Genomic DNA, 23,604 nt, shown 5'->3' with positions numbered 1-23,604 from the left:
TACATAATTTTTAAAAAAAAAAAAAGATTTTTGACTCAGAAAGAATGAAAGAACCATCTGAACGGAGAACTGACAAAGAAGATAAATACTTATACAATGTGGTCGCATTGTGAGCCCGATTGAACTTCTGGCAAGGGCGTGAGCAAAACCTATTTAAAAACTTGTGTGGTTTTGCTAAGTTCCGGGCTCTCTCTCTCTCTCTCTCTCTCTAAAAAAATAGCATTAATATTTGTAATCAAAAAAATGCTTAAAGGAGACGCTCGGAGCATCCAACGCCCGATTCTATTTCCTTATCCGGGAATGGAGCTGGAGCTGCCATTGGCTGTCAGGGTCACATGAACCACCAACTTTGTTCACTTGACAGTAAGTGGGAGGGTTTACGAAACAGGAAAAAACGACTGGGTGGAAAACATTTTTGAGTTATTTTGCATTTCAGATATTAAAGGTCATGAGTTCGTTTTTGATTAACTCTAACTATGTGGACCCGAAGTTCCACCGTGTGAAGAGTATTTGCAGAGCGATTACCTGCCAAGTCAGTCTCCGGAATACTACAGTCGTGCGCGGGAGCCGGGGTTTCAGCATGAGCCGATGTACCCACGGTCAGCGTACAGCGCTGACCAACGCTATTCCTCCTGCAGCAACATCCAGGGCTCTGGCGAGCAAATCGTGGCGCCCAGGGGTCACGGGCAATCGCAGACCGGCCTGCAGGACCACTTAGCCAAACGCGGGCACCACTGTGAACCGGTGACTCCAAGCCCACCGCCCTCTTGCAGTCAGGTCACCAGCAACCAAAACACTTCTTGCTCCAAAGAGCCCGTGGTTTATCCATGGATGAAGAAAGTACATATAAACATCGGTGAGTAGTGTGCCTTCGCTTTTTACCACCTGGAAGCCTGGGATCTATTGCAAGCACCCATTGTAATAGTCATGCTTTAGATTTACAATCGCCTATCTGGGGGTTAGTAATTACATCCTCCATAAATTTTTATTGCTGTACGAAGACACTTCTGGCCATGCGCCTTTGATGTGTTGTATCCTAGCCGCACAGATCGCTTTCTTTGAACACTTACTTTTTTTGTCTTTAATAATAGTGTAGATGTGAACTTCTTTTTTTTACGTTTCCCTTAAATTTTTGATCTAATGCTAATGTTTCCATGCAACCCTGTTATTCCGTATGAGGTTGATGTTGTTCAGTCAGTTGTTCAGTCAGTTATTTCTTTCTGTGTTGTTGCTTTTTGTTCAGTGAACCCTAATTGCAAAGGAGGGGAAATGAAACGCTCCCGCACTGCTTACACCAGGCAGCAAGTTCTAGAGCTGGAAAAGGAGTTTCATTTTAATCGGTACCTAACCCGGAGGCGAAGGGTGGAAATAGCTCATAATCTTTGCCTGTCCGAACGACAGATTAAAATATGGTTCCAGAACAGGCGAATGAAATGGAAAAAAGATCACAAGTTGCCAAATACCAAAATCAGGTCTACAACAGGCTCATCGACTGCTTCTGGAAATAATCACTCACAAGGAACCTCTCAGAATCATGAGGCAAATGGACCAACAGCCAGTTTATAGCTGCCCACGTGGGAAGAAATTCATATAAGCACACAAACATAGGATTTTAACTGCGACACTGTTTATTTATAAGGGGCAAAGTCTAAACTGTAAATATCCAGATTTCACCCCTCCTATTGAACGTACAATTGTAGATAGTAGTTTTCAGAAGAGGCTGGTAAAGATCAATTCTCGTTTCATCTTTAATCATGCCAAAGGCTTCCCATTTGTCATGTTTACTTGGTGGTACAAAGGATGAACCCTATGCCTACGATTACCTCGACAGCAAACGAACACTTTAATAAATGAGGCTCCGTTTCGTCAACGTAGGATGACAAACTGTCTTCTCTTCCTCACAAAACAAGCCTGCACCAAGAAAGCTGAAGCAAAGATTTGGAAAAAAATAGGTCTCATGGTTTAAAGTTTGACATCACTTGGAACACTTTCTTTTGAACATTATTTTCATGTGTGATCCATTTCCTCAAGCTCCCAAATGCATTTCTTTTGGTGCCAATAAAAACGTGTGTGGTTGGATTTTTTGAAAAAAATGCACAAAACCATATGTAGGAATAAATTTTAAGAGCAAGGTTATTTAAAATGTTTTTTTTAATATTGCATGTGATTTGTACAGCAAATGTACAGTACTTGTCTCTGGTCGTATTAACAGAATGTACTTTTTCAGAAAGCCAAGGGTGGAAGATAGATAGATAAGCTGTTTTAGTTTTCTCATCACTCTTTATGACATTCCAGGCTATGAAGTTTAGCAGCCACTACATTGGGCCCATAGGGGTCTGTTTTATCGTCAACAGTCTATGCCCTCACATTGTTCTGTAGACTGTCATCCAAACCAAAATACGTGTAAATATTAATAATTTAAATAAAATTTTCAAGGTCTATATTTTCCTTTGTCTTTCTTACACTGCAATCAATGGATGAGATTTTACCATAACGAAGTGTATCTCAGACCTCAATGCTGTCTATCTATCTATGTGTGTGTGTGTGTGTGTGGTGGTGGTGGTGGTGGTGGGGTGGGGGGGGGTGGGGGAGGGGGGTTGGCGGGGGGGGGTGAGGGGCGGAAACAAAGGACATTAACTCTGCAAAAAAAATGGCAAAAGGGAAGCTTAAGACATGACCAAGATTTAGACTTACAACGTTAAGTTTCCTCAGCTGGTACATCAGTGCAGACTCATGATATTTTAATACGTTTGTTTTTAAAAACAAAGAAAGGATTTTTTTGAAGGGAGGTTTGTCCGTTTAATTTGACTATGTGTTTTCATTAACTTTAGCTTTACGTGCATCGTTAGCATCTTTGGATTTCTCTAATGTTTGGATGTTGAATCCATTTGTTCCATTTTTGAAGTATCTTTCCTTTGTGCGTACGTGTTTATATATTAGAAAGGGATTCGATGGTTTAATGGTTCAGGCTTTGACAAGTAAATAGATAATCAAGGAGACAAATGACCTCTTTTGTCAGATGAAGCTCTGTGTTAATTTTAATTTCTTTTGGTATAACATATTGCATGTACAATCTGGGAGCGGAAAATCACACCATATAGAATATCAGTAACCAGAATTATCAGCTGAGATGCACATCGATGTGCAATGTTCTGATACATTACAATAAGTCAATGCTTTAAGGATTTTGAGCTGTAGGTTCCAGCGTTTTGGTTCAAACGTTTCATTTAACACTACACTGTTGTAAAGTCACCACCGTGTCAGCCTTCATTTCAAATGTAAATCAGAAGGCACTATTGATCATAATAGGGCAAATGTGGTCTTTTTGATAAATCGTCAACTAGTAAAGTTTTCGATTTCAATAGCGCACTAAAAGGATCTACATATTCAATTGTGGCAAAAAGACAAGAAGGAAAACATGAGCCACGATTGCTTTTAAAGACAACGCAAAGATTTGTACTCGATTATTTATACTTATCTAAGAAATCCCCATATACACTATTGTGTGTGTGCGTGTAATCATCCTGGCAGGAATAAAAAAAATCAGGCTTTTTGAAGGCTTATTTTAAATCTTGCACATGTAACATTTTCGTTCTGAAGTATTATTGTAAATATCTTAAAGGCTATAAGGTGATAAAGTAAACCAGTGTTGTCCATTGACTGCCCCGAAATAGGTGCAGTTTGCTTTATTCTCACAGTCACTGGGCAGTCAGTCCTGTAGCCTTCCACAAGCTTGTTCCCAAAGGCTCTGAATACAGGCTATAGAACTAAAGTTCACAGGCATTATTTGTAGCCAGAGCACTTCTGAAAATGCGAGAATTAACTTGAAATCATTAATCACTTCTTTCTTTAAATACTTCTCCCATTGTTATTCAACAGCAAATCTGGACGGGTCGTCTCGGGGAAAAATAGTGAAGCTCCTCCAGTTTTCTTCAGAAATATGTGGGCAGCCTGGGATTTGTCAGTCAGCTTGGACGATTCTTTCTCAGCTATGATTAAAAATCGTGAAAATGCTCAGTTCTCGAGATCGGGAGATGGTGAAACTAAAGGTAACAGAAAAAAAATCATTTTGGCTGACATCATACTGTTTGAATGCTCTTAACCCAGTTGTCTGTGAAGCTACACCGATTCGGAATATCTCCAAACCCACAGTAACATGCATCAATTGCAAAGTCTGGTTCAAAGTTATGGGTTGCTAAATATCTTTTGGCGGTTTTTTATTTCAAAAAAAGCGTTTTTTAAAAAAGCGTTGCATTGAAATAAAACCAGTGCCTGTGTTGGTCAGTCATCGTGCCGGGCAGAAAGGTTCATTGAGAGGGCAACTTTTCTATCCGATTAGCTGTTTTTATACTAGCAGTCTGACCCCTGAAACCCTTGACCTTTAAGACAGGACTCTGTTCTATCTGAACATTCCCAATGCTCAAGGATATAAAACACACCAGGGTTAACGCTCGTTCACTGGACTAAAAATCTGTGCTCCGTTGACTCCAACGTAGCTGTGTTTTGTTAGCCTTTGCTGAGTGCGAGTATCTCAGTTTGCATTTAAAGAAAAAGTAAGTCAATGCACGCCCTGGGATTGCGTATCGTTGGTCTTCCTTTAAAAAAATCATCAATATGAAATAAAGTTAAACGTTGAATGCTCTCCCCCCCCCCCCCCTACACACACACACACACACACACACACACGTTACACACCTTCAAGTGAAGTGTCTTAAAATCGGAGACACAATGGATGGAGCGGAGCCATTGTCTCGTTGCCTCACTTTGTCTAAACGACTGAGCAAAATGTAGAATTGTTGGCGCTTTTACTTGGTTGTAAGGTTGTTATGGGAAATGTGGTTTGTTTCTTTCCAAACACAGCATTTCCCTCTTAAATGCAGTACGTTTTTAAAAAAAAATAAAGAAAGGATCACATTCCCCTTGCAAAAATATGGTGTGTGAAATGTGCGAGCTAATATTAACCTGCCTTCGCTAACCAGTGGCAATTTACTCGAACGCTTAAATGGGAACCTTATTGCTGCTGCTTGATTTACTTTTCCAACCGTAAAACACACACTGCTTTTACCACAATAAAAATAAACAATTATTATCAAGTACAAGTTCTGGAAGAGGGTGCGTGTAACCGAGGCGTAGGTTAAATGCATTACGTTCCTTGGTTCTCATTTTATGATAGATCAATTGTATTTTTATGTAACAGAAATGTAATCGAAGCAGCGAAAGGATCATTCCGGCGTAGAAAAGCCGGAAAATTTGAATTTTAAAATATAAATGAATATCTGGAAATATATTGTATACTGTAACATTCTTTTCCCTTTCGTAAGTGGAATTTGTACTTACATTACACTTCCCGCCATTAATGCTATAAGCGAAATCGATCTTTTTAAAAAAAAACTATTTTTCATAATATTATTAACGAGGTGTTAACGTAAGTATGGCGCACCCAGGAATAATACTTTTATGATTATATTTATATAACATGCATAATTAGTTTAATATTCTTAATTGATAAATTGATGTTTACTATAACGTTTCGGTTCATTTCTGCAACGAAATAATCGTTATTCTTCGCATAAGTTGCCACAATTGATCTTAGGCGCCTGTGTTTCGGGAAGCAGCCACAATTTGTAGGTTGAAACGCGACTGTAGGTATGTACAACTGTGTCGAATCGGTTTCTGGGGACACGTTTCCCATTACGATTATTGTTTTAACATTATTGCCACCAGAAATAAGTGTAAGATCCCTCCCCCCCCCCCCCCCCCCCCACCCCACTCCCGCACACACACACACACACACTGTCTCTCTGACACGGTTCTCTTAAAACAACTGAGATCTTAGAGAACAAAGTCTCCCTCCTTTAAACGTGGATTTCATTCAAATTTTGCTTTCAGAAAGCATATGTTCTGAAGGATGAGGATTTTTACTATGACCTTTGTGTTAGTTAGCGATTGGTTGCTGGCTTTGTAAAGATTGGAGAAGCGACCGTGTGACTGACTGTAAAGTGTGGTTCCTCTTGTGAGGATGAAACAATGCCTTCGCACTGTATTGCCTCAGCAGCTAAGCCATAGGCAGGAAGCAGACGGGAGTTACACAAATCCACTAAAAAGTTGAAGAGGAAAGTCAATGAAATGATAAACTAAACTTGCGATAAAATGCATTAGTGCAACGCACGCAGGGATCCGATAACCCGGCAGCATTACTCCAACTCTGGTGCATATAATGAATCGGTTCCCGTTGCACAACACAATACTATGTAGAAGCATGTGCTGTGACTTGGAAGAACCGAATCAAGATGCGAAATATGGGACTTTGGAAGCTCACAATGTACTTAATACATTTAGTTCCTATATGTTCACACTTGTCCCTAAACCCCAACCAACTTACCACAAATCCTCTGTTGCCCCCTTTGTTTAAACAGAGACAATGAGCCACACCAATACTATGTTTAAGAGGGAGGCTATTAAAGAAACTCTGCTCTTCGAGTGGAAGGTCAGTCTTCTCCTTGGAGTATGAATTTGAAATCCCCCCCTTCCCCCTCAGTCACGTGACTCATTAAATAATTAATGCAGCTGTTGCAGAATAGATATGTATTCGTCCGTAAATCGCCGACATGGTTTCCCTGTGTCTGACGTGAAACTCTACTGTCCTTTTAAAAACAAGCCTATAACAAGAGAGGCTGGAATAAAACAATTTTGGGAAGAGGCACACACCGTGGGCTGGTTTATTGTAAGTACAACCGCACTGCCTCGTGTCCATCTATGTAAATATTATGCGTGTTATTTATGTTTTTAAGATTGCCATAAAATCTGACGAATGGCGTCTTTCTTTCCTTCAGTTTTCTTTTCCGAGTTACCGCGGTGCTACGTTTGTTTATTTCCTTATTTTTCATTGATATTTGCTCGTTTTCCCTCTTCCCTTTTGTACCTTGATTTATTGCAAAATATGTCAGCGCCACTATGGATGCCATTGTGTGTGTAAGTTGTGTGTTGTTTATGTTCGCCTGTGTTATAAATCACGCTTTGAGAATGATGTGCAAGTGATGATATTCAGGAATGAGGAAGGACTGTAATACTCTCCCCAGAGCTGATTATTGCGGGCGATTTGTAGCAATAGATCAGAGGATAATATGAAAGCTATAGCTGGGGGTCTTAAATTACAGTATCCGTGATTACCAATTATGGAGAGTTTTGTATGAATTCTTTAAAACGGAACGTCTCATTGGAATAAAAACCTAGTAAAGGAGGTGCTTGGGGTGACCTGAAATGAATTGTAAACCCAATTTTGAAAATGAGCAAAGACTAACAGACTTCTATAAGGCTCGCTTCTATTATTCTCTGATTGGACGCCAGCCAGTCAAGCTAAAGCCATTAATAGCAACGTAACATTTAACACCGATCGTTAGTGCAAACCTTTATGTTGTAAAATTAGTATAACCCACTGATTGACATTAAATATTAATGGTTACAGTCGGCGTGGACTATCCCTACTGATACACGCGTCTCTTCCAGTAGATTCGGATTCTTTGTCAGCACAACTGTCCTCTTCTTTTCAGGGGCTGCTTAAGATCAGTTAACAATTATGATGATGTGAAAGGTATAAAATATTATTTTTCATTGGTTAAGATATTATTCAGCAAAAGTAAGATTCAACAAAAAATATATAGATATAGAATTTTATGAAACGTTATAGTAATTACGCTAGTTCAGGACAATTTTGACCAACAAGATATATACGATGCTGTTCTCTTATGTATGCAGATATTATATGTATACAGTAAATAAACACATATTTGCATGGAGTGAAACAGAATAGCTACAGAACTTGATTGAAAAAGGCTACTTTGGTCAGTAACACAACGTAATATCTGTGTTTTCTCAATCTGAATAGCAGTTGTGTCCTTTAAATGAGAACACAGTATGAAGCCACAAAATTCCTTCAAAGATTGACAAACTTCGAAGATGTCGATTTTCTTCATTTTCCAAAAGCTTCTGAGAAAAGCAAAAAAAAACAACAAAAAGAAAGCATTAGAAAATCGATCTATGAACACAATTGGATATTGCTCAGCTTCCAAAGCAGAGATGTGTAAATTTCCTTGTAAGTCTGACCCTGGTTTCAATGGGGCTTTATTAATTGATAAGTCCCAGAACCAAAATGGAAAAATAATGTGACTCGATGCCCTCAGCGAAGATGGATCATGTTGGCATTCGTTAACAGACACTCATTACAGAATCCGATTTAAAAATATATATATTCAATAATTTAGGCTAGGGAAAGGCAAAATAGGCTCTTTCACTCCAAAAAAATTAAATCCTTCAACGATGTTTGTTCTGTTGCTTTGAATTTACACCTCTCTTATTTAAATACCGTAACTGTGCTATAAAACAACCCTGACAATGGCGCAGAGATTCACTGAACAAAACCCCACCTCTTCAACGCTTTGTTCGTCAGCTTCTCTTTAACTAGCGGTTCACTGCTTTGTATAGAAATCAAGGAGAGGAGCCAAAACGAATATATTGAAGGGTGCAAACCCCCAATAGCGCAGATAGGACGAAAGACAACATGCAGAGAGTACTGACCAGAACATTTTCCAATTTTATTCCAGCACCACTGATCGAGAAATGCCAGTTCTTGTTTAAATGATCACCGTCTCTTTTTCTCTCTCCTATAGATTGTATTCATCTGCATGAAACAAGAATACAATTGTAGAAAAGTATATTTTAAAAAATTGCGAACGAATTCGAGGAGTGAGGGTTTGTAGTGGCCGGCTCCACCCTCTTACACTCTATATGTTTTCTCCTGCTAATTCCCCCTTTCATCAGTGTTGATGACATCCTTTAAACCGATGGGATAAACTTTAATGTTTTAGCGTCACGAGAACTGTCACGTTTGCACGAAGCCACGCAGTCAAGAGTAAGCGTTATGTTTCTAAGATGGTTATTTAATATAGAGGTAATTATACTCCCCATAATAAATCATGATCGTTCTTTCAGCTCATATACTTTGTAGACTTTGCAAGGCTATTTAAAACTGATGAAAAATTACAATACCTTTTTCTCCCCGGGAACTGTACCAAACCATGACGAAGCAGAGGATTGGACCACGGTGCAACCTACTCATGTTTCCTAATATTTAAACAGTGACATTTTACGTCAACCCCAGAAAAGTCTTTACCCCGTAAATTTATAAATAAAAACTCCTTTTATTTTCTGGGAGCAGTTGTGGAACTCTTCACGCTGTCCCTTAAAGGAGAAAGACAATGAACAAAAAAAGTCAAAAGAAAATTCACACATTAAACGAGAGACGCACGATAATATAAATCACTAAATAATATAAATTCGGTAGAAAATTACCATTTGGAATACTATGTTGAATGGATGTAACATGCCTGGGTCAATATGCGTTGTGTTTGTTATGGTAAAATGGAATCTGACTTTTTAAAAAAAATACATATATATTTAAATGAGGTACGTGAAAGAGTAGTCCGTGAAAGTTCCTCGATTTATAAGTCATAGCGTTTCAACACCTCTCGCCAACTGACCAAATTAGCTATAGTAAAGACAAGTGTAATAAATTATATTGCTGCTCTGCCGAGACCTGTGGATGTTTGCAGTCTAAGACTAAAATAGTAAAATGCTGTGGCCCTAACCTCTGCTCTTGAAATGCTAACAAAAAAAATTAAACCCATTTCCTCTTTTTCTGTTCACTAGAGAATCACGCTTAAAATTTTATGACCTTGTCGTTTTTTATGATTGTCACAATAGTTATTTTCCAAAGAAGGTCTCAAACACCTCCAGTAATCCAGATTTTGGTCAAAATATCTCAACTATTTCCAATCTCCCTACATTGAAACATATGCGGTCCCAAAGGAGACATTATTTAAACTGTGAAATGTGGGGAATAAAACTGGTTGAGGTGGTGGTACTTCATTTACTCGTCACCTAACTTTGAAACGTGATGTTCCGAAAATAATGTTTTGCAAGAATCGAGATTTTTTATGTTAACAAATTACAGAAATAACTCATTGGAAAACGGATTTTAATAAGCGCAGTCAACACTGAATGGGATCCGTGTGATTGTGTATAGCAATAGACCAAACATTTACTGCTTTCTGTCCCTTTGCATATTTAATCTTAGTTTAGGCGAAGGCTGATAGTGAAACTCCTGATTCTGCCCTCCACTGAACTCATATGGCATCACTTTTCTCGTTGCATTGCACAAGCCAGTTCCAATTGGACACGTTTACCCATATCCTTATGTATGTTCCACGGAACGTTTTTCGGATTCTTAGGTTATTGGCAGCGATCTATCTTTGCTTCATGATTGATATTCTATAAGAGATTCTATTTGTTTCTTTTGTAGCACTTGCAAAACATTCACAAACATTCAACAGCAGGTCGCGTGCGTTTTCTGTCTGAATTTTGCGCACCATTATATTAAAACTAAGAGGTATATAAAGTTAAAATGCCTTCCCCCAACGATTGCTAGTTGATTTCAATCCTGTCAGGTAATTCATGATTGGATAACATTCCCAGAATTTTCTAGAATGCGTCTTGTTTCACTGGGGTGCAAATACGCCTATTGGTGTACCCAAACACCTGAGAGTAAATTTCAAAATCCACTGATCTTTTTCCATAGTTCCAATGCAGTGATCCAACAGGTAAGTGAATTTATGTGCAACTAACGCTGAATTCCAATGCAATCAATAATTAATGGGTCATAGCTTGACATCAGAGAGTGGATTTTCCTTTGCTTTTAGTGAACTGTTGCTAACGTGTGGTGTGTGTGTGTAACGGATTAAGACAGACGTGCCACCACCCCCCCCACACACCCCCCCCCCACCACCACCACCACCCCCGTCCCATTTGAGAAGGTGATGAAAATACGTCTGAAAACGCCTTCTCCCCCTAAAACTTTGGGAAAGATCTTAAAACTGTTAAACGTTTGGTTTTAGCGTACGTTTGATGACTATTGACACATCTGAAGTTGTAAGCGACTTCAAAAGCATTTTTGGTTAGGGTGTTATCCACAAGATATATGGGAACATGATTTATGACCGGAGAAAGCTGTGGTTACTTATTGTAGTTTTCGACTTCTTAGTTTTCAACTACACACATACCTTCTTAAAAGTTGCCATAGTTTGTATCTGGCCTTTTCATTTAAAAAATATGATAAGATAACATTTCTCGTAGTCTAGGATTGTTTAATTCTACTTTTATGCATTGAAAGGTGAATTCTATTTTACCAATCACTGCATAAAGGTATCAGTAATCGATTGCGTTGCAATTCTGGAGCATGAACTGACAGTGTAGAAAAATAGAATTATGTCTTAAAATAGTAACAATCATTCCGAGTCTCCTGGGATATTTTGTTAAAGAAAAATATTTTAATAGGCTTCGATTTCCTAAGGCATATTTCTCAGCTAGACGGGAAACGATAACCCTGCCTCTGATTTGAGCAGAACATTGCTTTGAATAACCACCGCCCCCCCCACCCCCCCACCTAAAATTATTTTACATCAGCCTGCAGCCGAATGAAAATCTACGAAATGGTTAATAATATGCCGAGGAACCCAGTCCAAACTGTAGGCGGCAAAATATATCTGCCATTAAACAGAACCGACTGTTTTACTACATTTGTTGGCCTTTATGGTCATGTCTAACAAACCGCAAATCTTGTTCTTTGGTGCCTCTTTTCTTCCTTTTCACACAATCCATTACATTCGGACTAATCAGAAATGCGTTCACATGGTAGGCAATGGGACATTTGTTAAAAAACAGTGGCTTGCAAGCCCCTTAATTAAAGATTAACTGTTTCCTTCTGTATCTCGCCTTTTGTGGTGCTTCTGATCTGGGGGTGTTGCTATTCCGGTTAGCTTCACAGATCAAAGGCCCTCTGTTCAACTTGTACACTAACTCACTGGATCCCTTTGTGGCAAACCACAGACAGCGTTTTGCGTTGTTTCATATTTTATTTATCGTAGTTGTTTTTTTAATTTCCAATTTCGCGTTCATTTCTGCACTTTGAGCTGCTGTGGACACGTGGTGGAGCAGAAAGGGAAATGGGAAAGGAATAAAACAAATTATATACAGCGTAAACCAGGCGTTACGTCACTGTGCCACGGGTCAAATGTCACATTCAGCACCGTTTATGTATTAATAGGTCATATAAAATAATTACTGCAAAAAAAATGCCAGTATATACGATGTTGCTCCTTTTTTTTACACATATAAAATCCATCATTACATTGAAAGTTTTCCCTCAAAATATAATATCTATTAATTATGGGAAGTTATATCTGATTATAGATTTGCAGTTGTAACATCCAGAGATTCCGATGGTGCAGTTCGAATCATAATTTTGTAACTTGTTCAAATCCCTATTCTCCGTGTTTAGTATGAATTGCAGAAGCGAGTTTGCATAATGTTCTTGAGTAAAACCAGTTAATGCGAAAATCTGAATTGTAATTTATGGTTTACAGTTGCGACATAAACTGTGGATTGGTTTGGGTTTTTTTTGTTCAAAGTTAAAAGGGCATTAGCTTAACTGTGAAGCATGCTGTTAATTTTACAGTGTAATGTATGATCTCATTGCAAGAGATCGTGTACTTGCTGTGGGGCAATCTTTTGGCTGTTAGGAATAAATAAGGCGTTTAATTCTGAGGTCCCCCCTATTTCTTTCAAAAGTCTGTGCGTGGGTGTAAACCATGCCCACTATCATAGGCATGGAGCATAGGTTATCAATTCTAATTCGAAGCAGGCTTTTCATATCATGTTCTCTCTGGGGGAAAGAAATCAAAACTGGGTTGCTATAACTGGAGAGAACGTCTGAAAAAAATAGTCTCCAAATTTATTGAACCGGATTACTTTAAAAACAACCTAATTATATTAGTATGGGAAGTTTCAGAATAACACCAACCTACCTTTTTCTTAGCTTTAATGCAGAATTATTTTTTTTTAAAAAAAAAACGACGGAGGTGTAGAACGCATCTGATCCTCGGTGGTCCAGTGGAGAGTTTTGGGAAATGCTGGAAGCTGGAATTTTCAAGGCTCCTTCACGCGAAAAACACGAGTTCAATTAACAATTCCTAAAGTCTGTATAAAATGGGGAAACGTTGACGTACTGACCACGTGGATGCATAATCCAGGCGCATTACTTTGGTGCTTGGATGGAAGGCTTTCGCCTCTCTCTCTCTCTCTCTCTCTCTCTCCGGGCTGTGATCACCCAGTCAGTACTCTGATTATTTACAAGCAAGCCATTTAAAAAAAAACACAAATCGGGTCAGGGGACGATATCTTTTGGCGTTAATGTCTCTTATAGAGGATTATATGGAATCGCAAAGAAGGCCTGGGATAGTGGGACGGATTATTATTTTGGAGGCATTTCAAAACACTTCCCGTTGATTGATCATTAATGTGGTGAGTTATTGCTGTTCACCAAAGGTCATTGAGAGAGAGGCTTATATCTGTCACAATGAGCCAAGACATTCTTTATTTCTTTTCCTTTATTTTCTTCTCCACTTCGTCACAACTGCAGATGCTTAAATATCCTCCTGATACTGAAAAGGCTGTACATTAGTTGGTAGAACAAATTCTCACCGTCTTTTCTCAACTACAATTCCGTCCGCGTGTGTTCGAGAATCCCGTCCTCTGTGTAATATAATAGTAATAATAAATAAACTTTCATCTCGCTTTTCCTTCAGACACAATCGTTTCACCTTCATTTCAGAAAAGAAACGAATTTCAGAAAATAAAGACACAACTACTAATGGTTCAGAAAGCTTTGTTTCACAGGCAAAGTAAATAATGTAGGGCTTTACTGCTTAGCAGAGTCGAATTCGCACCTTTTAATCTACCCTTGCCCATAAATGCCATCAAAAATGCATTTATGGGTACATTTAGCGCTTTATAATTTTAACATATGTTTGTTTAGCAACATATGAAAAATAGAACCGTTCGTTCACTTAAAAATAACAAGTAAACATATGCACTAACCCGCTTCTGAATCCTGGTCCTTTGTTCTATTAAGTGGACTAGGACTTGGCCACATACATACATGTAATCTTTATTATTATGAATCTAACCATTTTCTCCTCCGTTTTTTCACTGTAAGCGTTTCATGCTTTATAAAATGTCTAGGGAAGTAATTCGATAGTAAAAAAAAGGTAAGCATTTCAATACACGAAAAATGTTGACATTGTTGGTTCGGACAAAACATTGATTTAAAACTGTGTTATGTCCCTCACTGGTAATGGTCAGATCAGCCCTGTGTGCAATTTATATCTTCCGAAATCTAGGCCATTGTGTTAAATATACCAACGAATATTTTATTCTTAGTCAGAAACAGCGACGTGCAGAAAGGAAACGAATATATCATTTTTAAATGTTAATATAGAGATCAGCGACAGTAGAATTGTTTAAGGCTGGTACCATATTACGAAGAATTCGTTTTTAAGTGGAAAACCACCCGACGCTTTTTAAACCATTGTAGTTCGTTTGATCAAACTATAGTCAACCGATAAAAGTAAAGAAAAGGGGAAACTGAAAAGTTAGAACGGATTTTTAATGGAAGATTCTCGTGAGTTTTTTTTACTTTGAAGGCTTAACGTTTAATCCATCATCTGCACGGGTCATTGGGTGAAATATAGTAAATAAATTCGGGCTGAATGCTATTATAGAGATGCTATTAAATAGAGATAAACTAGCAGTAATTGGAAAGAGGCAATAAAACTAAACAATTAGTTGCCCTCAATGAAGTGTCGGGTCTAAACTATACATGTAATGCACGACTCACACACACAACAAATCACAAAAGAAAAAATTACGGAAAAAATAGTTTTATTGATTAATTGCGAATACAACTGCACCAGTAATTTAAGAAGAGCTCCTGACCAAAACAGGCATCGCCAGTTATTTAGAATGTAAATGTCAAGACTCTGGTTTGTGAAGTTTGTCGATCCACAAACCACTATGTGGGTGAAAGTACTCGCTCCTGATCCTGGATTCCAATTCTCTACAATTCTGTCTTTATTTTATACACATACATATATATATACACACACACACATCATCGTGCTGTGCATGTTGTGCTAATTCCTGACGCTCTAGATTTCTCCCCTCCTCTGTCATTGGATTGAGTACTCCTGTCGATTTCCTCAGAGGTCGTGTGCAACGGCTTCGATTTTGTAACGATTTCCATAATCAAAGGTCTTGTCTTTTTCCTCACTTTGCAGTCGCTGCTCTTTATAAAAACTCCATCAGCACCTTTACCTCTGGCCAGCAAGTAGCAAGATTTTTGCGGTAAGTTAGCCCTGAATCATTTCCATGATGCCTGTCCATATAGCTATCTGGACAGGCAAATAGAGACAGATGGTTTTGGATGTAGATATATTTATGACAGTCTATAATGAGCACATGATCAGAAATAAAGCATCTTTAAAAACAAATAGCTGTCGCTGTAAAGTTTGCAGAGTTGTTTTTAAAGTTGAGCGGATGGTTAAGGTTAGTGATCCTCTTGGTGAAGTGGAATGAATGTGGAATAAGTTCAATGAGAACAATGCATATGCACTTGGAAAAACATTGATGATTGTACAAGTATTCCTGGCACTTCGCTCGAAGAATTTACTTCTTCGCCACATAAATATTTAAGATGAAATACATATAGTATATATATATATATATAATTTCCGTAACAAATGAAAACAAGTTATTTCCTCTCAATTTCAAGCCTTGAAAGTTCACGGTAGATATCACCTCAGCAATGCTGACTCCCCTCCCGGCCGCTGTTGTAGAGGTTACAGGCAGAACAATAGATGGCGAAGCCAGGAGGTCATCTAGTTTGTAGAACAATTTGCAAACTTGCTATATTATCCACTCAGCAGCCATCGACCGATAAGCAATTCTATAGTAATTTCTCGCTAACCTTTTCTGCAGATGCGGATTCCTTTAATCAGTCCTCAATGAGCACAGCAGTGAGTCCTGCTTTGTGGAGTCGTACCTTTCTCTGTGTTGGTGGTATAGGTTGATCTTTGTTTTAAAACGAGAGAGAGAGAGAGAGAGAGAGAGCGAGAGAAAATACTTCAGCCTCGCTCGCTCCAAACATACGTGAGTCTCGCAGGGTCTGGGAACCCAGAAACATTCCCCGAGAGCAGAGCACAACCACAGAGAAAGAAAAGTCACAGTTGCAAAAAAAATTAAAACAATAAGTGTGTGAAGCCAGCAAAAAAAAGTTGCAGAGATGTAAATTCTTTCGCTAGCCTTGCCTCCTACGCCGTTCGGGCCTTCCTTTCATGTACCTACTTGTGTAACATCTTTCCCTTTTACTCTGTTTACAGCGAGAGTGCATGAAGTCATAAATCTTACGTAGCCATAAACGACAGAAGCGGTGGCATGCATAAAAAAGAGGTTAAGCTCCGAATAGCTCCTACATTGACTCCACTCTGTGACTTTTTACTCTCTACACTGTGCACCAAGCGGTGTATATATATATATATATATATATATATATATATAACACATATGTTATTTGTTTTGTTATGTGTTAAAACCCTCTTGAGACTATAACTATAACACACAATTCATATAAAAAAAAGTTTGCAGGAAGACTGTTGCATGTACTCTGGTCATGTTAAATACACAGATATGTCTCTCTTCCTCCCCCCGCCCCCCCCCCCCCCACCACTTCCACCCCCAACTCTGCTATCCGCCCCACCGTCCATTTATTTCCCACCCTTCAACCGCTCCCTGCTCCTCGCTAAACTTTTCTTCTTCCCCGTGAATAAATTATAAATTGTTGATTCACAACCACGAGTTAAGTCAACAATGCAATAGGTGATAATCTTATCTCTGCTGGATTTTGTGCATTGCGTGTTTTTTTTCTCTGGTGGGGGGGGGGGGGGGGGGAGTCACTGTTTATATTAATAATGTCCCCGATGGTGAAAGGTTTCACTTTGTCCTGGATTGACATATAATTGCTAAACACGTGAATCAAATAGCGAGCTTGCCATCCCTGTCTAGGCCTCTGTCCGGCACGTCGGTAATTAGCATAATTTTTCACTTGTGACGCTGTGTTTCGAGAGGATTAACACTCGTTGCCTTACCCTGCACCGACAAAGAAATCTTTTTATATAAAAACGTGCTTTTAATATTCATGTGTATAGATACATATACTCATAAGAAACATACCGAATATGGATTTTCTTTACTGTTTACTGTGTGCTCTTTAAAGCTGCGAACCATTGTTATCTGTGAGTAGGGCGTACCAGTCTGGGGCTCAATAATATCAGGGCTGTCCATTCAAGCCTTGAGCTTTCTACAGTTCTTTCAAGCTGTATCATCTCGCCTTCCTTTGCCGTTGCCTCCAACCAGTGAATTTCAGCGCCACAGTAGCTGGTTCATCCTTCCTTGCTTTTTTAAAAAAAGAATTTGGGAACTCCTGCTTATTGATTGCTTGGTGGATCTGAAATATTATGGCTTGCTCTGCTTCTATCGTCAGCGGCTAAGGTAAGCTGGACTCAAATAGGCTAGCACTCGTGAATGGCGGAGTATGTGTCCCAGTGATTTATGACCATATGACTTCAATCTCGGTTCAAGAAGAGTTCACAAGCTTATAGCTTCCTTTCACGCAATGACTGTTTCACATAAGCATCTGAATTCAGCGCGGAACCTTTTCCCTGTGCTTTTTCGGGGGGCTTATTTCGATTGTTTTTTTTCAATCAGCTTTCAGGTTGAGATTTGAGACATATTTAACGTGCACGTCTGTAACGGGACATCATAATCTGAGGCTCGGGATAACTTACCCATTGTTGTCACACCGCCTATTGTGGCTGTTTTCCTGTAATTTTTGCGCACTTTTTGGACGGCCAAATGCCCTTTCTGTGCAATATGTGTGTCAGGATTTTTTTAGGTTTGCAGGTCGTGTGCTTTGGAATTATGGAGCAAAAACGAGCGAAGGTTTTATCGTGCCTCTGAAACATGGTGGGCAAAGCGGCGAACCCAGCGCGCTTTTGACTGTTTTTTTTCCGCTTCTCTACATTTCTCAAACCAACGCTTAAGAACCATTTTAAACAGCAACTTTCAGGTCCCAATTCGTTTAAAATGGTAGTTTTCCTGTCACGCTTCATTCCCTCGCACTGCGCCTCTGTCTCCAATGCATCCGGAGAACTCGGTTGAAACCGGATAATTAATTCTATTAGAAATTATTATTATTATTATTATTTTACGCGTGGTTTGGTAAATAAAACTTCGCAGCCCCTTCCTTCCCTGGGCGAGAAATGGGTCTGCGAGGGTTGGCCGTGTCCCCCAGGTTTGAATGAAATGAATGGAAATTAAATGTATATTTTATTTGTAAATTATCTGCTCGTGTAGAACAAAGATAAATCAAACGGACACGTCCCTGACCCGGTGAGAGATCGGAAAAACAAGTAGGCATAGATCTAAACACTGAATTATAAGATGCGCCTTTTTTTNAAAAGAGTATTTTTTTCAATTATATTTCTCGTAAATCGCGGCTGTTTTTTATTTCCTTTTTTTNCACTCCCGGAATCGCGCTTTCAATGGAAATTAGCTTTTTATTCGCCTGAATGTTGTTAATGTTCTTTTTATCGCATTCTTCCTTTTACTTCAAAGGTCTATACGGAATATATCAAGCTGTAAAAAATAGACGAATTTGCAGAGGGTTTTCTATAATACATATTTAATTATCTGATTGTTCACTGAGACAACATCGATTTTGTCAACGTATTTTATTTAATTCCCTCTTTAAAACGCACCTTAATATATTTACAAGGCTGTAACCATTTGACAGTAAACCCTCGCTAATTTAAACTGCAAATTAAATTAATTTCCTTAAGGCTAAATCCTATTTGGTGCCTTTTTATGCACAGAACTGTTTTATGTAAAAGACAGGTAGTCGGGATCTAGGTCGTCTCTATTCCAGTCTGATAAATGTTTCATAATATCTTTCAGCCATATTTGCTATCAAGTTAAGGAATGGGGATTATATATTTTATATAAATACAAGTGCTATCAAGTACTGAATTTCTCGAGCGGATCACTGCCAGATTTATACACTGTGATTTGTTATTTGGCAGCTGCTTAAGATCATAAAAAAAAGTGTGTCAGAGTGAAACTACTTTTAAACACAAATTGGCAATCGCCGGGCAGTATAGTTTAGGCACAAATCAGAACCATGTGTATTTTGTTTCAGAGAGAGAGAGAGGGAGAGGGAGAGCTGCCTGGGTAAGTCTCGCCGCTCTATTCTCTCTCTCCAAAAGGTTCGGGAGCCCCCGCTTTTTCAAAAAAAAACTTATTACCCGACTGACCCCTCATACATCAAATTATGTCGAAGGTTCCAAGACAGTGCTTATTATCTTTTTTTGGGGGGGAGGGGGATAGAAAGGTTCAAATCATGGTCATAGAACACAAATCCCGGTTTTTCAGGTTTGCCATCCTTTGTCGATCCATCATAGATATCTAGGCTGGGCTTTATATAAACCGGGAAAGGGAAGAGAGTCCTAACATACTGCAAGGCCAAACGAGCTAAAGAAAAACACAGTTTGCACACAGACACACGCTCGGTCACACAGGGGCTGGAAAAACTCACTTCTCCACCTTCGCCTTGAGCATGTTCTTTTGAAACTCGTCTTAAAAATACATTTTTATTTATTGAGAAAAACGAAAGGGGGAAATAACTTGAATTAAAAGGGCAATCGAGACGAATTCGCCTGGTATTGACTTTTTTTTAACTGGGTGTCATAAGTCTTAATATAATCTCTGGTTTTGATGTACGTTAGCTTGGAGGTAAAGATGTGAATTTTTAAATCCTCTTGTTAAGCGAGAAATTACGGTCTCTATAAAGTATGTTTCACATTGGTGTCTGAAAACATAGCTACTGAAACGTCCATAAATTTCCTTCTATTCAAACCAGATGTTTTCGTAAAATCTCAACCAGCAGTGATCGCTGTACACTCATATTGCGAGAATTTAGCAGCCTGGTAACGGTGAATGGAAACCTAGCTTTAGGTGGTAGCACTATTTTTAATATAGCAAATTGACAGCATGACATTTAATCACGAGAGAGAGAGAAAACGTAACAAAACACTTTGGTTCAACTGGCCCAATTGAGAAAGTTCATAAAACGGACTGTTAGATTTCAAAAGCGGAGTTTGGATCAGTGCCCAGATCAGAAACATTTAGCCATAAATATATCTGTTCAAATAGTTTTGCAGATGGTTCTCCTGTAGATGAAATTAGTAGTTTTCCGATCAGAGTTCACTGTAAACGTGATTTTTGAAACGAAATTAGGAATAACCCAGGATACATGATCAGACATGGCATCTGCTGTAGTGTTTGGTGGAGGCTATTCATGTCATTCCCTTTTGAGTGTGTAAGATGGATCCATGGCCGTTCCACTATTATTGTGTGGTTCTTCTAACCTTAGGTCAACTGCCAAGAGGCTATTGGAAGAAAACGTCACGTGAATCGGGCTGCCAATGTTATTCGATAAGGGTGTCAGGACCCTGACAGTTTGTGAAATAAATATTGGGAAACTGCGAGATGCAAAAAACGACATACTGCGACAATTCTACTCTATTCGGTGGTTACATATACCAGGGAGCAAATGGGTTCAGCTATGAGGTGGCTCAACAGCCCTACCCACCATCTTCTCACGTCGAGAGTGATTACCAGAGGTCTGCTTGCTCTCTGCAGTCAGCTGGTGCCAATGTTCCACATCCCAAATCTAAAGACATCAATGGCAGCTGCATGCGTTCCAGCCTCCCTGATCACCACCAACCTCCTCCACCTGTGTCACCTCCCCAAAACCCCAGCAACAACTCGACACAGGCAAGCACCAGCAAGAGTCTGCCCAAATCTTCCCACACCTCCACACCCAACCTCACCAAACAGATATACCCATGGATGAAAGAGTCGCGACAAGCGTCCAAGCAGAAAAATAACAGCTGTCCCAGCACAGGTACTTACAGTCTATTTTGTGATTTTGAATACCCAAAGCACCAGATGAAAAGACTACACTTTGTTTATCCCACCGCAACCCCCAAAAATCAAACCATTAAGTACACGCAGTCAAGCTTGCTATTTTCTAATTTTCCCAATCCTGCGACCCATTATTGTAAATATAACAATGTACTGTGAAGGTATCCGGCCCCCTTTTTCAATCATGCAATGGCACGTCTTAATCGTTTGATTTTTTTTTAAAAAATTGAAAGTTATTATTTTTTATTACATTAAATCGATGCTTTGTAAATAGCTCAGTGGACTCAGTGCCAGTTGACTGTGCCACTAGAAAGTTAAATTGCCAAAAGTAGTGCTATGATAGATATATATGATATATATGTACGTATCTAAATAAAATATAGGCAAGTACTAATAGTAACTCACGATACTCACAAATGTAACAGTTCTTGCTTCTAAGAATAATTACGAGTCTCTCGCGGGTATTTCATTCATTCTACGTGGCTCTGGCAAAATCATCATTGACTGCGATTTGCCCAAGCTTATTTACCCTTATCACTCTTACTGTAGAGTATATTGTTCCAAACATTGTGTCAATATGATTATGGTTCAATTGTCTGAGCTCTGGGGATCCCACATCATATTTCTAAGTGTGGGGAGGGAGGGGGGTGGGCGGGTGGGTAAGGTGGGATATGGGGTATGGAACGCTTAATAATCATGGATGTGAAGTGATGGCCCTTGATGTGTTAAAGGGGATGCCTCTGTCTCTCTTTTCAAGATTTATTACATTTATTGGGAAATGTCCTGTTATGATGGGTTCATTTTAAGAGGTAATTGTCTTTATTTTATTGGTCACAGCAGAAAGTGTCAGTGGGGACAAAAGCCCGCCGGGTTCAGCTTCCAAAAGAGCGCGCACTGCCTACACGAGCGCGCAGCTAGTGGAACTGGAGAAGGAATTCCACTTTAACCGTTACCTTTGCAGGCCTCGACGGGTCGAGATGGCCAATCTGCTCAACCTCAGTGAACGTCAGATCAAAATCTGGTTCCAGAACCGCCGGATGAAATACAAAAAAGATCAAAAGACAAAAGGCATGGTGGGTTCTGGAGGACAGTCACCCACGGGAAGCCCACCTCTCTCTGTCCCGGCCCCCGGAGGCTTTGTCAACACCATGCATTCAATTCCAAACAACTCTGTCTACGATGCCCCTTCACCGCCACCTTTCAGCAAACCTCATCAGAACGCTTATGCCATGCCCAGCAGTTACCAAAACCCGATGAAAAATTGCCAGACACAGCAGCAGAAAAGATATACTGGGACTGCACCAGATTACGACCCCCATGTTCTGCAGGCCAACACCAACTACGGAACTCCAAACATGCAGGCAAGTCCTGTGTACGTTGGCGGGAACTATGTGGAATCCATGTCATCTTCTGGCCCTTCTCTCTTCGGCCTCAATCATCTTCCGCACCCTCCACCCACAAACATGGACTACAACGGCGCCACTCAGATGGCTGCCAGTCAGCACCATGGACCTTGTGACCCTCATTCAACCTACACAGACCTTTCAACGCATCATCCTTCTCAGGGAAGAATCCAAGAGGCTCCCAAGCTGACCCATCTGTAGCAGGCACAAAGATGGACGCTTCGTTAAGAAAGAGAAATAAAAACACTTGTTTTTTTCATTTTATCATAATATCTCTACAGCCCATTCCCTTCTTAGCATCTATTTCGTATCCATGTACTCTTGTCTTATATTATTAATATGTTGCGTACATTACCCACTCGCCAACCCCCGCTATGTAGAATGTCTATCATAATCCATTACAGCCCTTAAATCATTAACTATGTAATGCAACTGCTAAAATTCCACACCCTCCCTTACTTGGACTTAACGTGAAACAGGGTAAACGGACAAACCTTCTGTCCTTTAAAATTAAGCAAAAGAAAAGATGTTTTTAGAGTATTTACTGATGATTGTTTTTTTCCTACGGACACCTGTATTGCACTTAACGTTTACATTTCAGTGGGTTAAAAACAGTCCATAAAAGGTGACTTCTTCCAACTCAGTCATGAAGGTATTTGAACTGAGTGGATAGCGCGTCCTTCAATATGTGTGTATTCTGGTGAACACTCAAATATATTTATGGATTAATGCCAGGAAAATATTTCTTTTTGTATTATTTATCCCGACAATACGTATTTATATATTAAAAAAAGTTGAAAAAATGTACTTTTTAGTATTTACCTGTCGAGGCAGTTGTGTTCATGTCACGGTAAACAAGTTTATTTTAGTTTATGTAAACTAGAAACGAAAATGTAGTTTTCTGTTGCCATGTACCTACAAATAATGTAATTAGTCATACTGAAGGCATGAGGGCGGAATCGGACAGTAATGTATAGTCTTGATTTAGAAAAAAAAATAGGAATTTCTCCTTTCTGAGACCCCCTTGCCTTCTTTGTAGCTATTTTCCTTCCTGAGAGTTGTCTGCCAAACAATTCTGGAATAAATCTGTTATCAGATTCTGTTATGGTATGGGTTGTTATATTACCATTATAACAGGAAGATTATGGAACCCTCCACTCTCCAAAACCCAACACGTTATCACTTTCCTTCTACACATTTTGAAATCCACAGC

The 23,604-nt window shown here is 39.3% G+C and overlaps 2 protein-coding genes and 1 long non-coding RNA gene across 8 annotated transcripts; 2 read left to right on the top strand and 1 right to left on the bottom strand.

The window, feature by feature from the left end:
- Positions 1-267: 267 nt before the first annotated feature.
- hoxb4a (homeobox B4a) lies at positions 268-2,439 on the top strand. The gene is given in 3 exon segments (XM_007904369.2): positions 268-488; positions 491-856; positions 1,244-2,439. Coding segments are annotated over 3 exon segments (729 nt in total). The 5' UTR covers positions 268-448; the 3' UTR covers positions 1,567-2,439.
- hoxb3a (homeobox B3a) lies at positions 798-23,491 on the top strand. 6 transcript variants are annotated; one of them, XM_007904367.2, is made up of 4 exons: positions 12,923-13,413; positions 15,228-15,294; positions 20,435-20,968; positions 21,829-23,491. In XM_007904367.2, the coding sequence occupies exons 3-4, from the start codon at positions 20,551-20,553 to the stop codon at positions 22,590-22,592; spliced, it is 1,182 nt and encodes a 393-aa protein (XP_007902558.1). In that variant the 5' UTR covers positions 12,923-13,413; positions 15,228-15,294; positions 20,435-20,550; the 3' UTR covers positions 22,593-23,491. The 6 variants fall into 6 exon arrangements, with proteins under 6 accessions (XP_007902559.1, XP_007902555.1, XP_007902558.1 ...); XM_007904361.2 differs by having other exon boundaries at positions 21,826-23,491; XM_007904368.2 differs by lacking the exons at positions 12,923-13,413; positions 15,228-15,294; positions 20,435-20,968 and adding exons at positions 798-856; positions 3,880-4,049 and having other exon boundaries at positions 21,826-23,491.
- Positions 7,657-10,793, bottom strand: LOC103185716. The gene is made up of 3 exons (XR_488673.2): positions 9,046-10,793; positions 8,575-8,677; positions 7,657-7,986 (listed from the first exon to the last, which is right to left on the bottom strand). It is a non-coding gene; the product is annotated as an uncharacterized LOC103185716 (long non-coding RNA).
- Positions 23,492-23,604: the final 113 nt, after the last annotated feature.

Source organism: Callorhinchus milii, unplaced genomic scaffold (assembly GCF_018977255.1).
Source record: "Callorhinchus milii isolate IMCB2004 unplaced genomic scaffold, IMCB_Cmil_1.0 Scaffold23, whole genome shotgun sequence".
Taxonomy (NCBI): Eukaryota; Metazoa; Chordata; class Chondrichthyes; order Chimaeriformes; family Callorhinchidae; genus Callorhinchus; species Callorhinchus milii.
The sequence above is the reverse complement of the archived record's forward strand: the minus strand, read 5'-3'. Positions and strand labels throughout refer to the sequence as shown.

Coding starts and splice junctions, on each gene's coding strand:
- hoxb3a (XM_007904364.2), top strand. CDS start 20,551: ATGCAAAAAACGACATACTGCGACAATTCTACTCTATTCGGTGGTTAC. Junction 20,969..21,825: donor TAACAGCTGTCCCAGCACAG/GTACTTACAGTC, acceptor TATTGGTCACAG/CAGAAAGTGTCAGTGGGGAC.